The sequence below is a fragment of the Xiphophorus couchianus genome, chromosome 5 (genome assembly GCF_001444195.1).
Source record: "Xiphophorus couchianus chromosome 5, X_couchianus-1.0, whole genome shotgun sequence".
NCBI lineage: Eukaryota > Metazoa > Chordata > Actinopteri > Cyprinodontiformes > Poeciliidae > Xiphophorus > Xiphophorus couchianus.
Window position 1 is genome coordinate 17,908,822 of NC_040232.1, and position 19,781 is coordinate 17,928,602.

At 36.5% G+C, this 19,781-nt stretch overlaps 1 protein-coding gene across 6 annotated transcripts in view; it reads right to left on the reverse strand.

The window, feature by feature from the left end:
* The window catches only part of rptor (regulatory associated protein of MTOR, complex 1), a 144,811-nt gene that overhangs the window by 116,040 nt on the left and 8,990 nt on the right, over window positions 1-19,781 (reverse strand). For all 6 annotated transcript variants that reach the window (XM_028016814.1, XM_028016812.1, XM_028016815.1 and 3 more), the window contains exons 3-4: window positions 12,789-12,891; window positions 10,179-10,261 (exon numbers count right to left, since the gene is read on the reverse strand). In XM_028016814.1, coding sequence (XP_027872615.1) covers window positions 10,179-10,261; window positions 12,789-12,891 — 186 coding nt within the window. The remainder of the gene's footprint in view (window positions 1-10,178; window positions 10,262-12,788; window positions 12,892-19,781) is intronic.

Below are 19,781 nucleotides of genomic sequence, written 5' to 3' on the forward strand. Positions count from 1 at the left end.
GTCAATTTCAATAATGTCATTCAGCTGTCGGGGTCAGAATTTGGAGTACACAACATGAAAACACAACCCATTCTCACTCCCAACTCGTCATATATTGACGCATCAGACAGTCCGTCCTCGTCACATATTGGTACCCCTTTCGCGTCAATATGTGACGCGAGGGGTTTTTACCCTATGCCTTACCGTTATTTTTGCCCTAGACCTAACCAAATCGTCGGGTTTTGAAGGTTCGACAGCGGTTGCGAGAACCCTTCGCGTCAATAATCCACGTAAAACATGTGACCTACCCAAATCGTCAACATGTGACGCTGAAGGACCCTGTCCAAGTCGTCAACTATTAACTATTCTGTTAAAAAATAAAATCTAGGTTTATGTTTGACAAATATTTTCCAAATATGACAGCCTCCTCTGTTTCACTTTCTCTGTTTCTCACCTTTTTGAAGTCGAAATGTAGTAAACAAACTAAATTCAAAACAATATGGATGCCTTTACCTGAATAAATATGATGACTGCTGTCTTTACCCAAAATGACAGAGCAATCTATTTCCTGGTACAATTTCCTCCATGGCCAGGTCATGACCAGGAGGAGACATTTGGTGTCTCTCCAGCAGCTCCTGTCATCTCTTGAGACCCGACCTTTACCTCTGATTCACTTTATCAAAGGTTGATCTGACCCCTGACACAATCTGGTGATGTATGGCCCAACATAATGCCAGACGACACAGAGAACTTCCCTTCAGATAATATTTTCACACTTGTCTAACTTTTAGATAAAGGCAAGGGGCCTCTGGATCAAATTATTTAATCCCGTAACTTTTTTTCCTATTTTATTGAGAAATCAAGAGGGGTATTTGAAGTTTTTCCAAGAAACCTGAGTTTTCTGCAGAAGATAAGGAAAGTTTTTTCCTGCCCATTCTGAAACGACAAGGTCAGGCTCACCGCTGTGGGAGAAGAGGAAAAAACAAGGCCTGGTGTCAAACTTCAGCCTAATTAAGGAGTTGACCAAGTCAGTAAATGCTCAAGATCAATCCTAACATGGAGAGCAGGTTCCTAATGGTGGGACTGCTTAATATAGAGATAAGCCTCCAGTGTTGACAGCTAGAAGAACTATCCATCTTCATTAAACCGCCAGTACTCGTGAAGTGGCAGTAATGAATGGCTATTTCTCTGCTCCTTTTCTCTCTCTTCTCTTTTCCCCCCCATGTATTCTGCTCTTTTCTTTTAATTAACTACACACCTTCCTCTGAAATTGTGACAACTCCTTTATATTTGGTGTGGATTAATTCAGCCTGACCAGATCTGTGGTTAAATCCTTCTTTTACAAAAATAAAAAATGCTTGTAGGGACATGTTTTATACTTTTTAATTTGTATGGTTGATCTATAAATGTTTACATATATTTTTTTCTTTGAATGAAAGCTTCTTTTACATTTCTGATCTAAACCTTTAGAAAAAAAAGTTTGGGGATGCAGTTAACATCAGTGAAGGTCTAAAACTAAGATGCAGATCTTCCTTTCTCTATTTATTTTTTATCTTTACCTGTGCTCACAATGGCATCAGACTACTTGGCACGCTGTCTACAACTGGAAACTGCTAAGCAAACATTATTGTTTTTCAAGTTTTAGCATTTATGGAGCTTGTAAAGAAGCTATGTTAATATGGGGAGTTAATACAGGGGATGGCAGAGTCAAAGAGAGGAGATCAATATGACATGATAATTTTTCCTCTCTCTGTGGCAAGCTGCAATGACACCCCTTATCCTGAAAGACTGCCTTAATGTTAATGAAGCCTGGGGACAAGGAGGAATAAAGACATCCTGCAGAGACAAGCTGGACAGAGTTATTTGACCGGATTTAGTTAGAACAAGCAATAATACAGTTTAAGCAACTCAACTCTTTACTCTTCAAGGTGTCGTTACCCTTGCAATAAGTAAAACTGTAGTAAAATGTGAGAAGAAATCACAGCTTCCTGTTATTACAGATTCCTCCCACTACATGACTTTAACCCAAAATTATCTACCGATCTGTACACCAGTGTCTGACTGAATGTGACTCTGAGAGCAGTGGTCCCCAACCACCGGGCCGCGGACTGGTACCGGGCCGCGGACCAATTGGTACCGGGCCGCGCAAGAAATAATGAACTACTACCGGATCTTTTATTTTGAAAATCCTAAACCGGATTTTACCGGTTACGTGTTGCGCGTCAAAATTGAGCCAACTTGCAGCAGAATGAGTAACAAAACAACATCGGAGTACTGTGGTTGAGGACCACTGTCTTAGAGCAAAAGCTTTTTTAATGACCAGTTGTTACTGGGAAAAAAAAGTTATGCAAGTTCAGTCCATTTAATGTGGCAAATTCAAAAGATTTATACATTGCCATAAAAAGCCTCAAGAATAAGTTGGATTGTTTAAATTTAAAATTAAAGAAGCAGCAACACTAGAAGCTAATTATAAAATAATTTCTTTCAGAAGTCAAGTGAACAAAAATAAGTAATGAGAATTTGTTTAAACTGTAAAAAGTAATCAAATAAGATTTCACTTTCTGCTTAGCAATTACATTAAAAGCTAGCAGGCTTTGAAGATGAAGTGGAGACAAAGATGGGAAAGCTGAATAATTTTAATTCTGAACTCCGGGTGTGATGTAGATTTTTCTTTCATGTGGCTCACTGGGTTGTGTTTTATCAGACATTTTTTAGTTGGTGGTGACAACCAATTATGAGTGATATTCTCAATAAAATATTGTCTTTAGACAAAAACACATGCAGCTTGCAAAGCTTTTGATGTTTTCAATTTGGAAATAAGAGGAACATCCAAGCAACACCTGGACAATCAGATTTCTTTCTGCAGAAGTTATCCAGTAAAGCATTTGTTCTATTATTTAGAACATAAATAAGTTGTACCACACAATGTTTTGAAAGGATGTTGTTTGCGGTCGATGTGTTAGTTTTTTCCAGCTCTCATCTTAATATAATATTGTTGCTGTAGCTGCATGTGACTGTTCGCGTGGTAGAGTGGTCGCCTTGCAATAACAGTTAATTAGAAAGAGCTAAAATTAACAAACAAATTTTATTAGTTGCACAGTATAACTTTAAAGTTCATTTTAGATTTTCCCCCGATAATATATTGGACATCTATAAACAATAAACTCCTCAAAGTTTGAGTCTATCTATTCAATCAGCAAACTTTTAAGATTCCATATAAAAAAAATCAATTTCTCTGAAGCAAGTTATGAAGACAGAAGACAGATGATCTCTAGGTGACCCTGACCTGAAGTATTTTACTCGGACCTTTTTACTTAAAATGTTGGATATCTTTGTCCTCAAAGTTTATAGATGAGAAGAAACCAAGATAAATTTACACTCGGCACAGGAAATTGAAAAAAAAACAAAAAAAAAACAACACTTCCTTTATTTCAATGTGATGCTCAGGAAATGGAAAATTACTAAACTCTTTCTGAGTTGGTATCATTATTATACAAGCACATGCAGGCTGTCCAAATACACTTCTCAGAAGCATATAATATGAGTTTGATTACAGATTAATCAGGTCTCCACTTACTTTTCCTCAACTCTTTTTTCTTTTAAAATAAGCCGTCTCTTTATCTTTGCTTATTGGGTATTAGTAAAAAAAATACAACAAGGCAAACAAAACATAAAAATTAGCCAATTAAAAGGCCACTGCAAGTAAGATTGTTGATAGAATTGCGCCTCTCATCACTGAAATGGACAGAAATCCAGAAAAAAAAGGAAATAGGGATTAAAAAAAGGTGATAAGGAGGTGCTGAATATTTCTATAAATACTAAATACAAGAGGAAGGAGAGGTGCACTAGTCTGAAACAGTCACTAACAAAAAGATAGAAGTCAGAGAGAAAGAGTAGATGTAATTATCCAATTAATCTATCCAAGCGTTGTCTTATCATTCAGCACTAATAGGAAAAAAGAAATTAAAGGGCTGAAGAAAAAATAAATCTGAAGAACTTAATCATTTACCCAAGTCGCTTTAGAGCAAAAAAGCTTAAACTGATGGTTTTACTTGCAATTAAAAGAACAAGAGGCCCTCAGCACATTTGGTGTCTTGGCAGCAAATTTGTTGTATCCTGATAAACCCACTGCATCTATGTCAGGCTTCATGACAAACAGCTCATTATGCAAAATTAATTGGTAATGCTGCTCAGGGCTCAAGGTACTTCTCGGTTCTTGCACAGATCCTAATGAGAAACAGGAAAATTAACAAATCAGGTGAAAACAGGCCCACTTACTGTACAAGATCTGTCAAAATCAATGCTGTGATCTGAGCAGACATTAATCAGAACTTTCCTACCACCCACCACAGAACTCAGTGGCTACCAAAGTGAAAGAGTCAGGGCCCTATTTTGGGTCAAGATATTCAAATTAAGGTTTCTCAGATGATTTCAAGTTAACCAAATAAAATATTTGCATATTTTTTGCTGAATCTGTCTAAAAATAATGGAGGGTCATTATGTCATGTTCTTGTTTCATTGGCTTTTTACCAATTTTTGTACAGTTCAAGATAAATATACAAGTTATGGCTAGAAATATTTTAGCAAGACCAGGGTATTTAAATTAGAAGGTAAAAACACAAAGCAACAATTATTACTACTGCAGCTAAAATAAAATATTGATTATTGCAGTTATTACAACAGCTATAAAATTTTATTATTATTAATTTTATTACACTGATCAAAGCAAAAGTTCTGGCGAAACAAGTGTCTCACTAAACATGCTGATGTAGTAAATTAAACATTTTTGTTGTTCTGCTCTTTATAGAGTAACTTAAGTATACTGAGCTCATCTAAGCTAGTAAATTAGCCAGCCTGAAGATAGCTGCTTTACATATGATGCTTGTATCTACCCACCTATAGAAACTGTGCATCTAGGACTGGGAATATCTCGAAAGTTTGCCATTTATTTTATAAGTTTAGTTTTATTCCAACCAGAATTGCAATATAGCTCTATATACCTGTAAACTCTGGTCCACTGGGCATGCCGTCTCATATACCAGTGAGTGGCCAATAAGCAAACTTAAGTCAAAACTTTAATGCTTGCAAGGAAACATTAGATCAACTACTGCAACTTATCCCAGAGACCAAACTGAAGGATTTATTTAAAACTACCAAAAAGGGAAGTTCCTTCTTTTATTTGATAAGAGATTCTGAAATCCCTCCTTCTCCACCAGACATTCTTCGTTTGATGTGAACAGACCTTCCTGTTTTAATGAAAGTTGTGTAATGCTAAAACTTTTAGAACAAAGAAAAACTTTTGACTTATTTCTGTTATGGCTGGTTGGGAGGTAGGCTCTCAACAAAAAAAAGAAAAAAGAAAACGTGACATGAATCATCAGAGCAGAGAAGAATAGGCCTGGTGACAGGCAGCAAAGTGACTCAGATGATTTCCACAGACATAGAAATGCCTTCAGGGACTATGTTTTAAGCCATTTCTGAAATCCTCTAAGAGTCTACTGCTGATGGCACCTGCCTCCAATTTGCCCCATCGTCCTTAAAAACACCAGTGCCCACACTCTGTCCTTACTTTTGGAAGGATAATTCAGTGAAAACAACAATATTTTATCATCCTCAACAGAATAAAGAAGTAGCCTAATGAATGGTGGGTGTTGTATATATACTGTCTCTGTTCATTCACTGAGTCACATCCTGGCCTCCTGTGTTGTATCCTCCTGCTCTGCATCCTTTCCAGCAGCTTCAAGCCAATCTGAATGCGTACGTATGAAACCAAATACAGAGTTGGGATGTAAAAATAGTCTTGACACACCCAATACTATTTTCAGAGTACAGCAAGCAAAAGATTACAAGGAATACTTTAAAGACACTTTGTTCTCTAAGCCAAGGGGAAACAACGCAATGTTGATTATTCTGCATCACAAGAAATTCAGAACATTGTTCTTAAAACAGTACATTTATTGTACCAATTAGATTATAAATGAAGATTGTAAACAATAAAATGCTGCATTAGGGTTAATTACATTTGACAAGCTCTATAAATTTCTGGAAGGCCACACAGACAGTGACAAATCTGGAAGTGAACAAATGTCTTACAACGTTTGATCTGGAAGTCATCCAGCCTTCTGGAAGTTCCCCTGTACTACATAATCAACATTTATTTTAGGATTACTACACTTGATAACAAGACAGGTTTTCCTATTTACAACATTCAGATCAGCATCCATCTGTTCAAATGCAGATTATTATGTACAGATTTCAGTTTCCACTGTAAACCTCTAACAGAAAACTGATGGGTTGAGTAAAGCTGCATTTGGAAAATACAATAATGCTTGTAAATGCTGTGCAACAAAGCAGTTTTAATATCTCTTTTTCTGCTGGCTTTCTTGCATATGATACTCTTAGACAGTAATCTGTCCAGATCTTAAAAAGACAGCTCAATAGCGGGGCTTTATTAAAAAAGCTCTAAGAAGTAAAGTAAAACATCTAGAAAGATTGATATTTTCATATTTCCACTTTGTAAGCTGTACCTCTACCATAAACAATCAGATGCAAACATAAATAAAGATTCATCAATTAAAGGAGTCCATACAGTGCATCCCACCCTCTAAGTGATGCCATGCTGAAGAGAAAGAAAATAAATCGATATTGACTTTCTACACTGAAAATGGGCGGTAAAGCCCTTTAAGATGTATTGTCATCATTGCATCATCTTAAACCACAGTGAAATTTTACACCAGATCTCAATTTGGTTTTTCTTTGGTGATGGAAAAAGCTCAGAAATCGGGAGAGACCAAGCCTTTGAAGCCCAGCCCGACGATGCATAATGCAGAGGCCATTAGCTGAGAGGACAGCAGGGGTTTGCAGGCTGCAGCCAAACAGGAGAGCTGAATACAGCCACCCCACAAATACAGAAAAAAACAAAAAAAAAAACACTTTGATTAAACCTGTTTGGCAGCTGCAATATGTTCAGCAATTTGTGCACACTGTGTTGGCTTTGAAAAGGCAATCTGACAAGACAAGCGTGTCGCTTTTTATCTTAAGAGATAACAACCAACAATTGTGGAGGAAAGAATTTGAAAAAGGATTCCCAAACAAATAACAGACGGCTGAGAAGGAAAAGAAAAGGGTGACAGGCAAAAGGGTGACAGGCACAGATAATATGAAAGTGAACAAGTGAGGTTTAAAAGAGAATGAGAAAGCAGCTGAGCCAGATTGAGGTAGAACGCACAACAGTAAAATGAAAGCTAAGATATTGCAATGGCTTTCTGGACAGCACAGTCTTTATTTTAATAAAGGAAAATAAAAGACAAAAGTAATAAAAAAAAACAGAAAGGAAGAATAAATGAAGCCCAGATGCAGATGATGTGAATCAGTATGAACAACATATGAACAGTAATTTAGTTCTGGGTCTGATCCAAGATATTGGAGTGTCTTCATGTCTCCTCACAAATGATGGAAGGACAGAGGAACAGATAGACAGACGGACAGGGGCCACATCTGCAACAATACAGGCTCAATTCAAGTCTGCTGTGATAAAGAAAGGGCTGAGATAAGAAGCAGAGCTCTTGATTTACCGGTTTGTCTTGAGATATGGATCATAACCAAAAGAACAAGATCCCGTAAACAAGCTGAAGTAATCTCCCTCCATGGGATCGGTAGGTCTCACACTGATGACACTGCAGCTCTGTTCTCCGGTGGGAGCTCTGAGCCAACCCAACCCTCTGCCCACTGAAATGTCTTGATCAGTACACATTTGAAGGTTTTCTGGAAACGCCCCACTGGGACGACACTCAGGGGTAGATCCACAACTTGTTAGACGGGCTTTAAATCCCCTCCCTCGGCCTGGGATCATTTGGGATCCCACAGAGTGAATAGAGAGTTGGATGTCAGCATTTCTTTCTGGCCTCATGAAGAGACAAATGGACATTTACCATCCATATTTAATCTGCCTAAAACTAAACAATACATCAAAAGCAACCAGCTGAATATTTGGTTACCAGGGTAACCCCAGTAATCTGAAAACTGAGAGAGGAATCTCCATGTGAAAAGGGTCTTCTACCATGACCAGTCGTGAAAGCTCCAGCACAACCACATCTGTCAGTGACAGACCAATCACAATCTTGGCACATGTGGCGCCATTCAGCTCTGCTGGCGTTTTATTACCTGGCTAACTGCTCACTAACACAGCTGTTGAGGTTAGAGATGGAAAGTGCTGCGATGGCAATAATGTTTTTTTTTTCTAACACAGTTATTGAGAAGAGCACAAATTATTTTCAATCTGCCTTTTTTTAAGAATTTTTTTTAATCATACTACTCCTACATATCTTCATTATCTTTTGAGAGAAGCAGATGTCATTTAAGTATTTACATTGAATTATCTCTTGTAAAATCAAGAACTGCAACAACAACAAGAAATAAACACAGAATAAAACTATTTATAGGCACAGAAAGTAGAAAAACAAAAATATTTGTTGGTATGGACACGAGAGAGCCTTCATTGAAAATAAAATATTTTTATGTTGTAGAGGAAAAAATTATGATAAAGAGAGGTCAGCAAACAACAAAGAGGGACGAAAGAGCGGGAGGAAGTGTTGGTGGAAAAAGTGAGTGGGCAGATGGGATGGAGATTGCTTTTCTTTCTGTTTTTGCTGGCCATAAGGGTTAATGTTCGAGCCCTGCAGTAAACATATACATAGATTCGTGACAGCAGAGCTGGCAAAACTAAACTCTGAATGGTTCAGCTGCTGCAAACAACACTGCTACCAATAACCGCCATGGGCTGTACACAGAAATGTGCAAAATAATGGATGCTAATTTGCTCTCAGGTATAATATTTACCAACTCAACTCATGTACAACAAAAATGTTTTCCCCCCGCTGTGACAAGCGGGTAATAACTGCAGCATAATTGATTGCTTTGTCAACACTTTATGTAAGGTGTGTTGGCGAAATCGGCTCTTTGTCGTGATGCTGCAGAGCTCTGAATCCTCAGGCTGGAAACAGGAACAGCTTTCTCACCCTCCCACTCCTCCTCCTCCTCCCAGGCTTCTACCACCATTTGCTGCTGACCTCTGGGATCAACCAAACCCAAGCTCACATTTCTTTAGTAGCTCCATCTCTGGAGTCGTTCTTCCTCCACCTCCTCTTACCTTATGCATTTTCTTCTAAACCATCACACCGAACACGTGTTCTATTTCTAGCAGCTCCACAGCTTTCAGCAACACACCCAACAAGATGATGTGTGTTTTGATACTGAAGCTTTAAGAATCAAATCAAATCAAGCCTTGTCAAATTGAACTAACGACAGATTTTGAGGCAGTATTATTAGTGAAAAAGATCAAATATTGGTAAGACAACATATTTTCATCCTACTTAATGCAACACAATATTCAGTGCATTAGTTCCATAATACCTTGTATTAGCAGTTTTATGTAGTAAGCCACAATCACAACAACTGCATGGTGTTTATCAAGAAAGCTGAATTAAGAAATATAGCAGGAAGCATTGAAAGCTGACACTTTTAGACATAACATCCAAATAGTATGATTAACAATTTAAGGGATTTCTAAAATATTTGACTTTTTATTGAATTAGATGCACTGTAATGCTATTTGTTGTGAACGACATAAAGCACAATTTTATAAAGTATCCTTAGAACGTCGCCTAAAGATAGCAGTAAAGCCATAGTTAAGTAACAAACTCAAACCTCTATAAACTGAATTCCAAAAAGTGAATAATTGGAAAATGAAATAATTGCATCGGGGACACAAAACATTTTACCTGGCATCAACTTAAATAAGTAAACATATTTCTGTGTTGTTGTTTGTTGGAAAAAGATGTAAGGGAAGCTTAAAAGATAAGAAATGTATTTGTCTGAAATAAATAAATAGCCTGCCGATGATCTCAAAACTAAGTAAAACATAAATCAGGTTCACATTTCTATAAGATGGCGGACAAAATGAAACCTCCAAGGGATGAGCAATTCATCAAGAAAAAAAATCTCAGGCGAAAGTACTGGAGAAATGTAGATGATACGAGACAAAAAATATATATGACAGTTATTGTGCTTCATTTACCATCAATGAAACATGGTTTCATCCAGCTTGATATGGCGAGCAACAGAATCCATTAGTGTACGTGTGTGTGTTGTGTATATATATGTATTTATAGTAGGATAATAAGGAGGATTTCTCCACTCACCCTGGGTTGCCAGTTTTCGTACTGCTTTTGCAAGTTTGCCCCAATGGTCTCCAGGGCTTTCTGTGGACTCATCGACAGAGGATCTGACAAGAAAAACAAGCACGGTGAAACCACACTGCCACCTCTGACTCACACCCACACAGGCCAACTGCACAAAACTGTCACACCTCAACAAAAAAACAACAAAATACTAATAAAATTGAGGTTGACAAGTCAGATATAATTACGGCTTCCACATTCAGACTGTGAGTACTAGGGAAATACAGTTTTGGCATTAAAAATATAGTATGAAATTGAGGGGTTTTAAAAATAATATCAGGATATCACAACATATGGCACTAAGAAAAAGAATAAATGTTAAACATGCATTCAAATGTGCTCAGTAAGTGGAAAATCATCCATTAGTAAGTCTGTTTAAATCACAAATATCCTTAAGGGATATGATAGATTAATTTGTTTTTGCTCTAAGTAAAAAAGAACATTAATTAAGTCTTTGCTGTTGTGTCAAACTCCTATTTTCAGATAACTGATTAAACATTTCACAGTGCTCTCTGAACCCTGCTTTAAACTGCCTGCTGTGTTTCTTGGTCTCTATGATGCTGGTTTTAAATTGGGATTACACAACACACACTGTGTTTACTAATTAGATAACTTTGGAAGGTAGTTGACTGTGCTGGATTTTAGTTAGGGGTATGAGAGTAAAAGGGACGATTACAAACAAGTAAAAAATAGCCTAATTTTCTTCTCACTTCAAAATAATGTACTAGTTTGTGTTGGTCTATCTCAGAAAATGCATTGAAATTTCTTGTAGTGAATGTTGTAAAGTGGAAATAAGTCCCGAGGATTTGTACATTTTTGTAAAATGTGAGAGCATTTTACCTGAGATTTTACCAAGTAACACTTTGCTCTGCAAGTGTTACTTGTAGACATAGGCTATATATATTTTAGACATATATTTTGTATAAATTATTGCAAAAATAATTTATAGATATAGATATATAGAGACTAGCAATTGATATTAGGGTCTTTGAAAACTGTACTGTACTTCAAAACCCATCACTATGATTATGTGCTGGTTTCTGAAGCAGTTTTCACAAAAACATGTTTACTTTAAAACATTTCAAAGCTCATTTATTCAAATACGGTTCCTTCACATGGGGGGAGTTTTAGACTGCAGAGAATTTTAGAGCATAGCAGTTGCTTTAACCATGTAATATTAGTAAACACTTTTTTACAAACTACAGCAATAAATGGGGAAACTATCCTTGCAGAGAAAGTTTGTCTAACTTAGGGAGCAGTGCTTCTGATACGATCTAACTCTCAGGGGAGATAAACAGTGGTTGAACATTTCCAGTTAGTAGAAATGAGGGATCTGGTGTTTTGCTTTGTCTGATTTTCTTTCAGTTTCTTTTTATAACATTCTGGGTATTTGAATAGAAAATATTAACCTGAACCTCACAGAACAGTAATAGGGTCTAATTATCTGTAGGGTTCACAAGATTGAAACAACCCAATGCCTAAACTGGCTTTTCAGACGATGATTTTATAATGGTACTTGGAGTAACTTATATCACCTTTATTTCAAAATCTAAAAACCTTTAGAAGAATCTATTTTGCTAATGAAAACTCAGAAAAATAGCAGGTTTAGTGTTTTGTTTGGCGCTTAAAACACTGTTTAGAAATCACCATCCAAGTTCATCATGAATTTTTATTTATGAGGCAAAACAAGTAAAAGTCCCATTTCTGATTTTTCAAAGAGTCTGCAGTCAGTATACAAGATCCAAAATCCCGATAGTTAAAATGTAAAACTCAACAAGTGATTTGACACATTAAACATAAAGCATACAGACCTAGTTTGTCAATGTGAAAACCCCTGCATTTATTTAGTGCGATTAAACTTTCATCCTTTCCTAAAACGAGGCAGGTAAAAAGGCTTCAAGTCAAACAGCTTTCACATTATGAAAATGATAAAAGCATGTTTAATCCTTTCCCATACTTTTTAAGACTGCAGAGGCCCATGGATGATGAGACCGTATGACGATAGTTCCTTTGAGAAACGGCCTCACCTGAAAATTGAACCATCAAACTTTCCAACACATCACAGCCGCTGCACCTCATGGGACAATTTAGGCTATAGCTTCTGTTTCTTTCTAGTATTATTTTCAAAAATATCCTTAAGATTAAAATATTACAAGATATGGGACAGATTTAGAAGTGATAAAGTGCTAGCATAAAGTGCTAGATCTCTATTCATGCCAATAGAGAGCTGGCATTTTCCCCAGCATTGGTGAATATGACGTCTCTGGATGTGAATAATCTGACAAGCTGTTAAATGTCACTTCTTGTTGACATTTAACAATTTTCAACATCATCAATTAGTAGTAAAATGCAGAGCATTAAACTATTCAGAGCTATTTAATAATTTGATTATTTTCTATGTTTCTATATTTGATTTATCCTTGCAAAGATAATGCCCCATTTCTCATCATTTAGATTTTTTTTTACCTTCACCTGTCTCAAATTTGAATTTATATGTTAAGAGCACCTCAATCTTTATTGAAAAGTAGATTTTTTCATTTATATGTTTGTTAATAGGGAGGATATACTCACCTATCCAACACTCCAGCCTGGCACAGGGGGATGTCTTAACCACATCAGGGGGGTCCACTCCCACATTGAGACACAGAACCAGAGCAACACTCACCGTCTTCATCTGTAGGAACACACACAAAAAGCATGTAATCCTGTCATAGATGTAAAACATAGATTCTTCATTTAAGAAATAAGCTCTCCTAAGAAACCATGTCTGTAACTAAATTTGTCTAGAATACCTTTGCACACAAAGTTTTAATATGTCTTTTATGTGCTTTAACTTTTGAAATACAGATTGAGCAGAACCCATAAATATCAAAACAGAAAAGTATAACGCATATTATTGGCAGCACCGTATATGTCAACACTAAGGCAGGAAGTGAGTAAAGACATAAACCTGAAAATGAATTAAAGTAAACATTGATTTGTGGGTTATGTTGCCAATCGTGACACACATCATCAACCCCTGGCAGGCAGTTTAGGTTCCCTGCTGTGCAAATTAAATATTGAACTAGCAGGGAGCCAATACCACCTGAAACACTTTCTGTTGTGTCACGACAGACGTCAAGCTTTTTGACACTGTGCGGATTCATCCTGAAGATCCTTATGTGCCTGAATCAGGTCACCTACCTAAAGAGCTGAACTTGCACTCACCTGCATGAATACATTTTGCAGATGTAAAAGAATTGCATTTATAGAAAAATGCTTTTAAAAACATAAATGAAAATATGTTTCTTTTCCAATGCTCAATAATTGTTTGTCTGAATGCAACATAATTTCTTCCCTTGCCGTCTAGTGCTCTAAGACAGCAATATTACAGTCAAGTTCTTATTTTTCAGGCTACACCAATACTTTTTATGAAAATCCTGGTTCAATACTGATTGTATTTTCTGATAAGATATCGATGTACTGAAACTGATTTATAGTCCACACAATATTGTTTATTTGATCATAAATGTTACCAAATCAGATGTGAGTTCATGAAAATTTTATTAAAGTTAATCAAGAAAGATAATATTTGTTCTAATCTTTTCTGTTATAACTGTATACTTATCAGGGACTTGTGTTTAACTGTCTCCCTTAGCAGGACTACCACCTGCTATGAACTTTGGGTGCTTCCAGTTTTTCTATATCAATGCTTCTGTATTGATAAGTGTCTCTTTCTTGGAAGGTGCCACTGACAGAACTATTGTTGCCATTAGCTACATATATCCTCTTTGTCATACAAAGTGCTTCTTCATTAAGCTGTTTCTCAATCCCAGTTGGCACCATTCACAAAGTTTATAGTGGAAATAGCCATGTATACGCTCTTTGTTTTCCTTGCCAATAGAAAGTACTCCTAGCTCAGTGCAGCTGTTTCTTTTTACAGGCATATGCAAGGGCTATTGCTACCTTTGACTACATGTGCTCAATGCTTCTGTGTTGAGCTGTGTTTCTCTCCTGGATGGCCCAACAGATGGAGTTATTGCTGCCTTTAAGTTTGTGTATTCTCTACTTTCTTTTATTGAAAACAGAACATAATTAGAAAGAACGGTGTGCTTGATGACCACTGTCATTGCAACATTCTCAGTTGTTTTCTGGTACCATTATTAGCTAATAACTTAAAGATGACTTTGATATGTAGGTCATAACAGCACAGCCAGGTGACCTTTTACGAATACGGTAACGTAGACCCACTGAGCATGTGCTGCATGTCTGCTGTGGGTTATGTGCAGCCTTCTGGCTGAGCAGGTTTTGGAGGCCTGTTATTGTGAAACTAATTAAGTCCCCCCTGTGTCTTCCCACCAAATGAGTAAAAGGTCAGTATGCTAGTGGGACTCAGCGGGGCTACACTTGACATGTACATGCAGCCTTATACACAAAGGCACAGTAGATCACTTCATTCATTTAAGCTTGATTTTTTTTTTACGCCATGCCCTTTTCTTCCCTACACGCCGAATGTCAAGACCTATCCTCATGAATGGAAAGTTATTTGACGGTTTTCAAGTCAAACATTTAAAACAAAGGAAACAGCTATGCTACACAACCAAAAAGTGATGTACAAATCCCTCTGCAGTTGCATCTTACTATATAACAGTTGGTGCAAGTATGCACTAGCAATAAAGTTATAAAAATGGCAAACTTTGCTTGGTAGCCTTTAACATAAAACTTGAGAAAATAGCAAAATGTACCTTTAAAAAAACTTTTAGATAAAATAATTTTTATCAGTTTTACATTTTAAAAGAAATATAGCCTCTATGCCCGACAATAAATTGTCCCAGAAATTATTGTGATAAACAATAATATTGTTGTTTTGAGACCATTTTCAACTAATACAATTATGGCATAATAATACAAGTACATCCTCTTAAAGATCAATAAAACTGTAATTTCTACATATCACTTAGAGCTGGAACTGGGAGACATTTTAAATGTCCAATAGCACTAATGAAAATAATAACCAAAAATAATAAGTGAAACTGAAACAAACCCCCCCAAACACAACCAAAATAATAAATTAAATGCATTATGAAGTCTCTGTCAACAAAATTGCTCTTCAAAAAATATTAATCACTGATCTCATCCTTCAGCTAAAGAAACAAGAAGAAAGGGGTAAGTCGAGACGTACTAGAGTGAAGCCTTTTGTCATCCACTCCGGTCGAAATACAGACAGGAGGAAAACAAAGATGCATGCAAATTAAAATTGTTGAGTTCATTCTAATTTATCGTGAAATTAATTGATCTATTGCTTATTTTGACAGGCTTACTCTTTGATAAGGAAAGAGGTTTACTGGGCCTTGCCAATCACTTCAAGTCCCATTTTAGCCGTCACCAGTATAAAGTGAAAATATGCCTGATTTATATAGTGGCAGTTCTTGCCATTTACAAAATCAGAAAGAGGAACTCAAAAACTAGATGTCTTGGTGTTTGTTGTAAACAATTGCTGTTGTTTTTTTAATGAAAGCGTTACATGAAAAAATGGTCTCTAATTTTGTTTTATGCACTCTACAAGCTTACACCGTCAGGGAAAAGATGTGGTTTAACAAGAAAGAAAAACATGAGATTTGCCCTTTAAAATACACCATCTGAAAATGGCAGGACAGTTTGGAGAAATATGATCTGGAAGTCCACAGGGAAAAGAGAGATGCTTCTGTCATTCCAGGTAAAATGTCAAAGCAAACTGCTGGGAAAATTGTAAGGTCATTTCCCTTTTTACGTTAATCTGAGCCAGCAAATGCCAGAAAAACCTGATAACTCACCAAACATCAGTCACATCATTAAAGGCCCAGCGCCACCACAATGTTAATCATGATTAAAATTAAGTGGCTCACTACAGGAAGATAGTTAAAATCCTATTAAAACAGCCCTGATTACATTATTTATTTTTATCCTGCATCTGACAGAGGTAATTTACAAAACATTTGATTTTCATTTGCACTCAGATACAGCAGATAAATGTGGGATATTTCACAATACAACGTGGCATTTGAGTACGACAGCACACAGATGTGCTCCACATTATTCTCATTGATTTATACGCTTGTTTATTTTGAACCATAACACAGACACACACACACAAATAACACAAACAGGAGGCCTTCATCAGCCTTCATAGCTTATATTAATAAAACAGTTTGTGCCCCGAGAGAAGCTGTCAGATTTAAATCGTTGCTGATTTAGTGGGGTGAAGTGACCATGAGCATAAAATTGACTTAAATCAATAACAAATCTGAGTGTGAGCGGTGAAATAATGAAGAAAGGTAATCTCATCCACAAACTTTATGCATTTGTAAGAATTAGGTCTGCTGTGACAATACAGAGCTACATTTATCTTTTTATAAATAAGCAACAAATGCTGAATTAAAATATATGGTAGCTAACAATACAAGTATAACACATTTGACATGATGACATCTAGCAGGTAAATTTCAAAAATATACCTACTGTTCCTCCAAATCTGTGAAAAATACAAGTCATATAATCAATGTCATGGTACAGACATGTGTCTGTTTTATGGTTATGACATCAGAATCTACCTGAAGATAAAGAAAACATTATTGAAGGCATCTTTGGCTTTTGCCGATGACTTTTTTTTTCTTCCCACTTGTTCTTTAGATGTTTTATCTTCTCCAAAAACAGTTGAGACCAAATGGGTCGACTAAAAGCCTAACTCCTCTCGAGGGTGTCTGAATCTGCCTGACCCTCTTTTCACTTTGTGCTCACAACATGTTTTCATTTGGTTGGAACTCCCATTGTGTTTAGGTCCTGCATTAAAATATGGACTGCACTATAACACATATGGAAAACCCAAGGCACTGTTTTTTTCTATGCATAGACTCCACTGGACAAAGCATTAATAAATTACACAATGTCTTCTATCAATGTTATGCAGCTGAGAATCAGCTGTATTAGGCCTTCATAACTAATAATGATGGTAATCTTAGTGACTGATATATGAAAGTATAAGAGTGGTAAAATCATTATACATTTTATTACCACTTGACCCAGAACAAGACTATGACTTATTTGATGGCCTGATCATTTCAGTCTTGAATGGCTGAAACAAGAAAACTAGATCATAAATGAGAAAATGCAACAAAACGCAGAAAATTAAAAGTATTAGAAACAAAAGAACACAGTGATACGTCTTCTACGCAACTGCATTTTTGTGCGTGCATGAATGTGAGTCTCTGTTTCAAACCTGTGCATTAAAATTGGATGCAGAGCTCTTCTCGTTAATAACGACATGGGACTCCAGGGGATTTCCCAGCCTTTTCCCTGAGGGGCCTTTTTAGACTCCCATTCAGTCCGCATCAGGGCCCGCTGGCCGATCAATGACTCCTGATTAATCCATTTATCGGGTCGGCAGTGAATGAAAGTTATTAAACCAGTCGTGAACATTGATCTTCCTGAGTCGTTCTGTCACTAGCAGAAAGCAGGAACAGGTGAAAAACTGGACTGAAGTTGACAAAGACACCATTAAGCAGAAGATGAGAAAAATCTGTGTTTAATTCCACCATTTTCTACCACTGTTTAACCAAATCAGGGCTTTATTTATGTTCATGTAAAAGTCACAGAGAAGAAATGCCAAAGTCTCATTGGTCATAACCTCCAAACCTGCAAATCAGCTATAAATAAAAGTTTGAGAGCAGATATGTGACTGTAACTTGAAGTATGACTTTTAGTGGTTATAACTAGAAAACCACCGTAGAGGTTGAGTTTGTTTATCATTTATAAAAGGTGGGATAAGCTGTGTCCCTCTATTGTTTTTCCTGTTTATAAAATCATTTTCACTCTTTCTTATCCTGACAGGGATATACAGCGACTGAATAATGTACTAAAGCATGCAGCAAAAAAGATTTGAGATTATTACTTTAAAAAGCAACAGTGTGATCTATTGTTACATAAAAGCATCTATGCCCTGGCTAATGCAGCAATTGAGCCATCCAAATGTAAAAACAAAGGTTATGCTTCAAAAGTTAATTTATACATAATAAATGTAATCTCAAAGCATCTTACATGACAACTGTCCCAAATAATATAATGTAATCAGCTTCAGTTTATTATGTCAGTTTGTAAAAAAAATATACATTTAAGGAAGACCAGCTTACTGCATGGAGGTAGTGACTTTGTCCCTTTCCATTCATTACTGGGCAAGCACGTGGTGACAGTGCAAAGGAACAACTCCTTTTTAAACAACAGGATTAATTCATTATGGACATATTGGGCACAATAAAAATTAATTTTATTTTCTTAAGAGTTCCTTACAACACAGGTAGCTGGCCTTATGGACAAAGATGGGACGTTTGGGGAATTTAGGAGAACAAACTAAACCAAAAAATAAAGACTAACTCCATTATTTTCATATGTAAAAACACCAGGTCAGTCTCATCTTTCAGATGATTATTACCCCATTCCCCATTTTGTTCTTTAGATGTACAAAGAACAAAATGTGGAATTGTGTTAAAATATCCAATTAACCAAATCTCCCTGCAAGAGGTTGCTCAGGGGCTTTTTCCACAAAACTGATTAAATTGCATCCTTGTGTGTCTATCACAGTGAACTCTGGTTGTGCCACACAAAGCTGCAAAACTAGAACCAGTTTGCTACCAGAGTATGAAAATAGGGGTACAAATTGACAAAGAGGCAAACAGACCGGGACCACATCTTACCATTAACAAAGAAGACCAAGGAAGATTATGCTAAGTTTTAAGAATGATACAAGTCATGCAAACAATACAATTTATGAAAATCCTACAGAGGTATAAAATGTGCAAGCTTCACCAAGCAGCATACATAATTTAAGGATCATCAAAGCCATAGTGAAGCTGCATTCAGTATTCTGCTCAGCAACTCTTCAGCAGGATGGGAACTTGCTTTGATCTGAAGCTCTCTCCGCTTAAAACCCAAACACTCTCCGCTATAACGCAACACGCAGATATAAAAATCACTACTATCTAATTATTATCAGCAAATTGCAAATACATTTGTGTCCCTGTGACTGGAAGTCCATACACTGCCTAATGAACTGCATGAACCCGATTGAATTCAACTAATGATACAGCACAGACCACCAGCCTCATTTCCACATTATTACAATGGGCTGAATATTGATGACCTATTGATTTCATTATTCTGAGGTAGAAACATGTGTGAAAGCAAGTACAGAGGAAAGTGAGTGAGCTCTAAATGAGCTCCTGTTGCTCTGAGAAATAAACAACTCGAAGATGCAGAAGTGGAAAAAAGGGAAAAATAATGAGATCATGCTCAGCTAATTACATATTGTTACAGTTTTAATTTGGTACCAATAAATTTAAGCCCATCTGAAATAAAAATAGGAAGCCAGGTATTATCTGAGCAGTTTTACTTTCAAATCAAGGTTTACATTTGATTCTCATTTTTCTTAAACAACCATGTTAAAAGGCACATCCTGTGGTTGCAGAAAATATGTCCGTGTGTTTAAGAACATTATCACTAAGCCTTTAAGTAATATGTTTAACTAACAATTCACATTTACAAACATGACAAAAC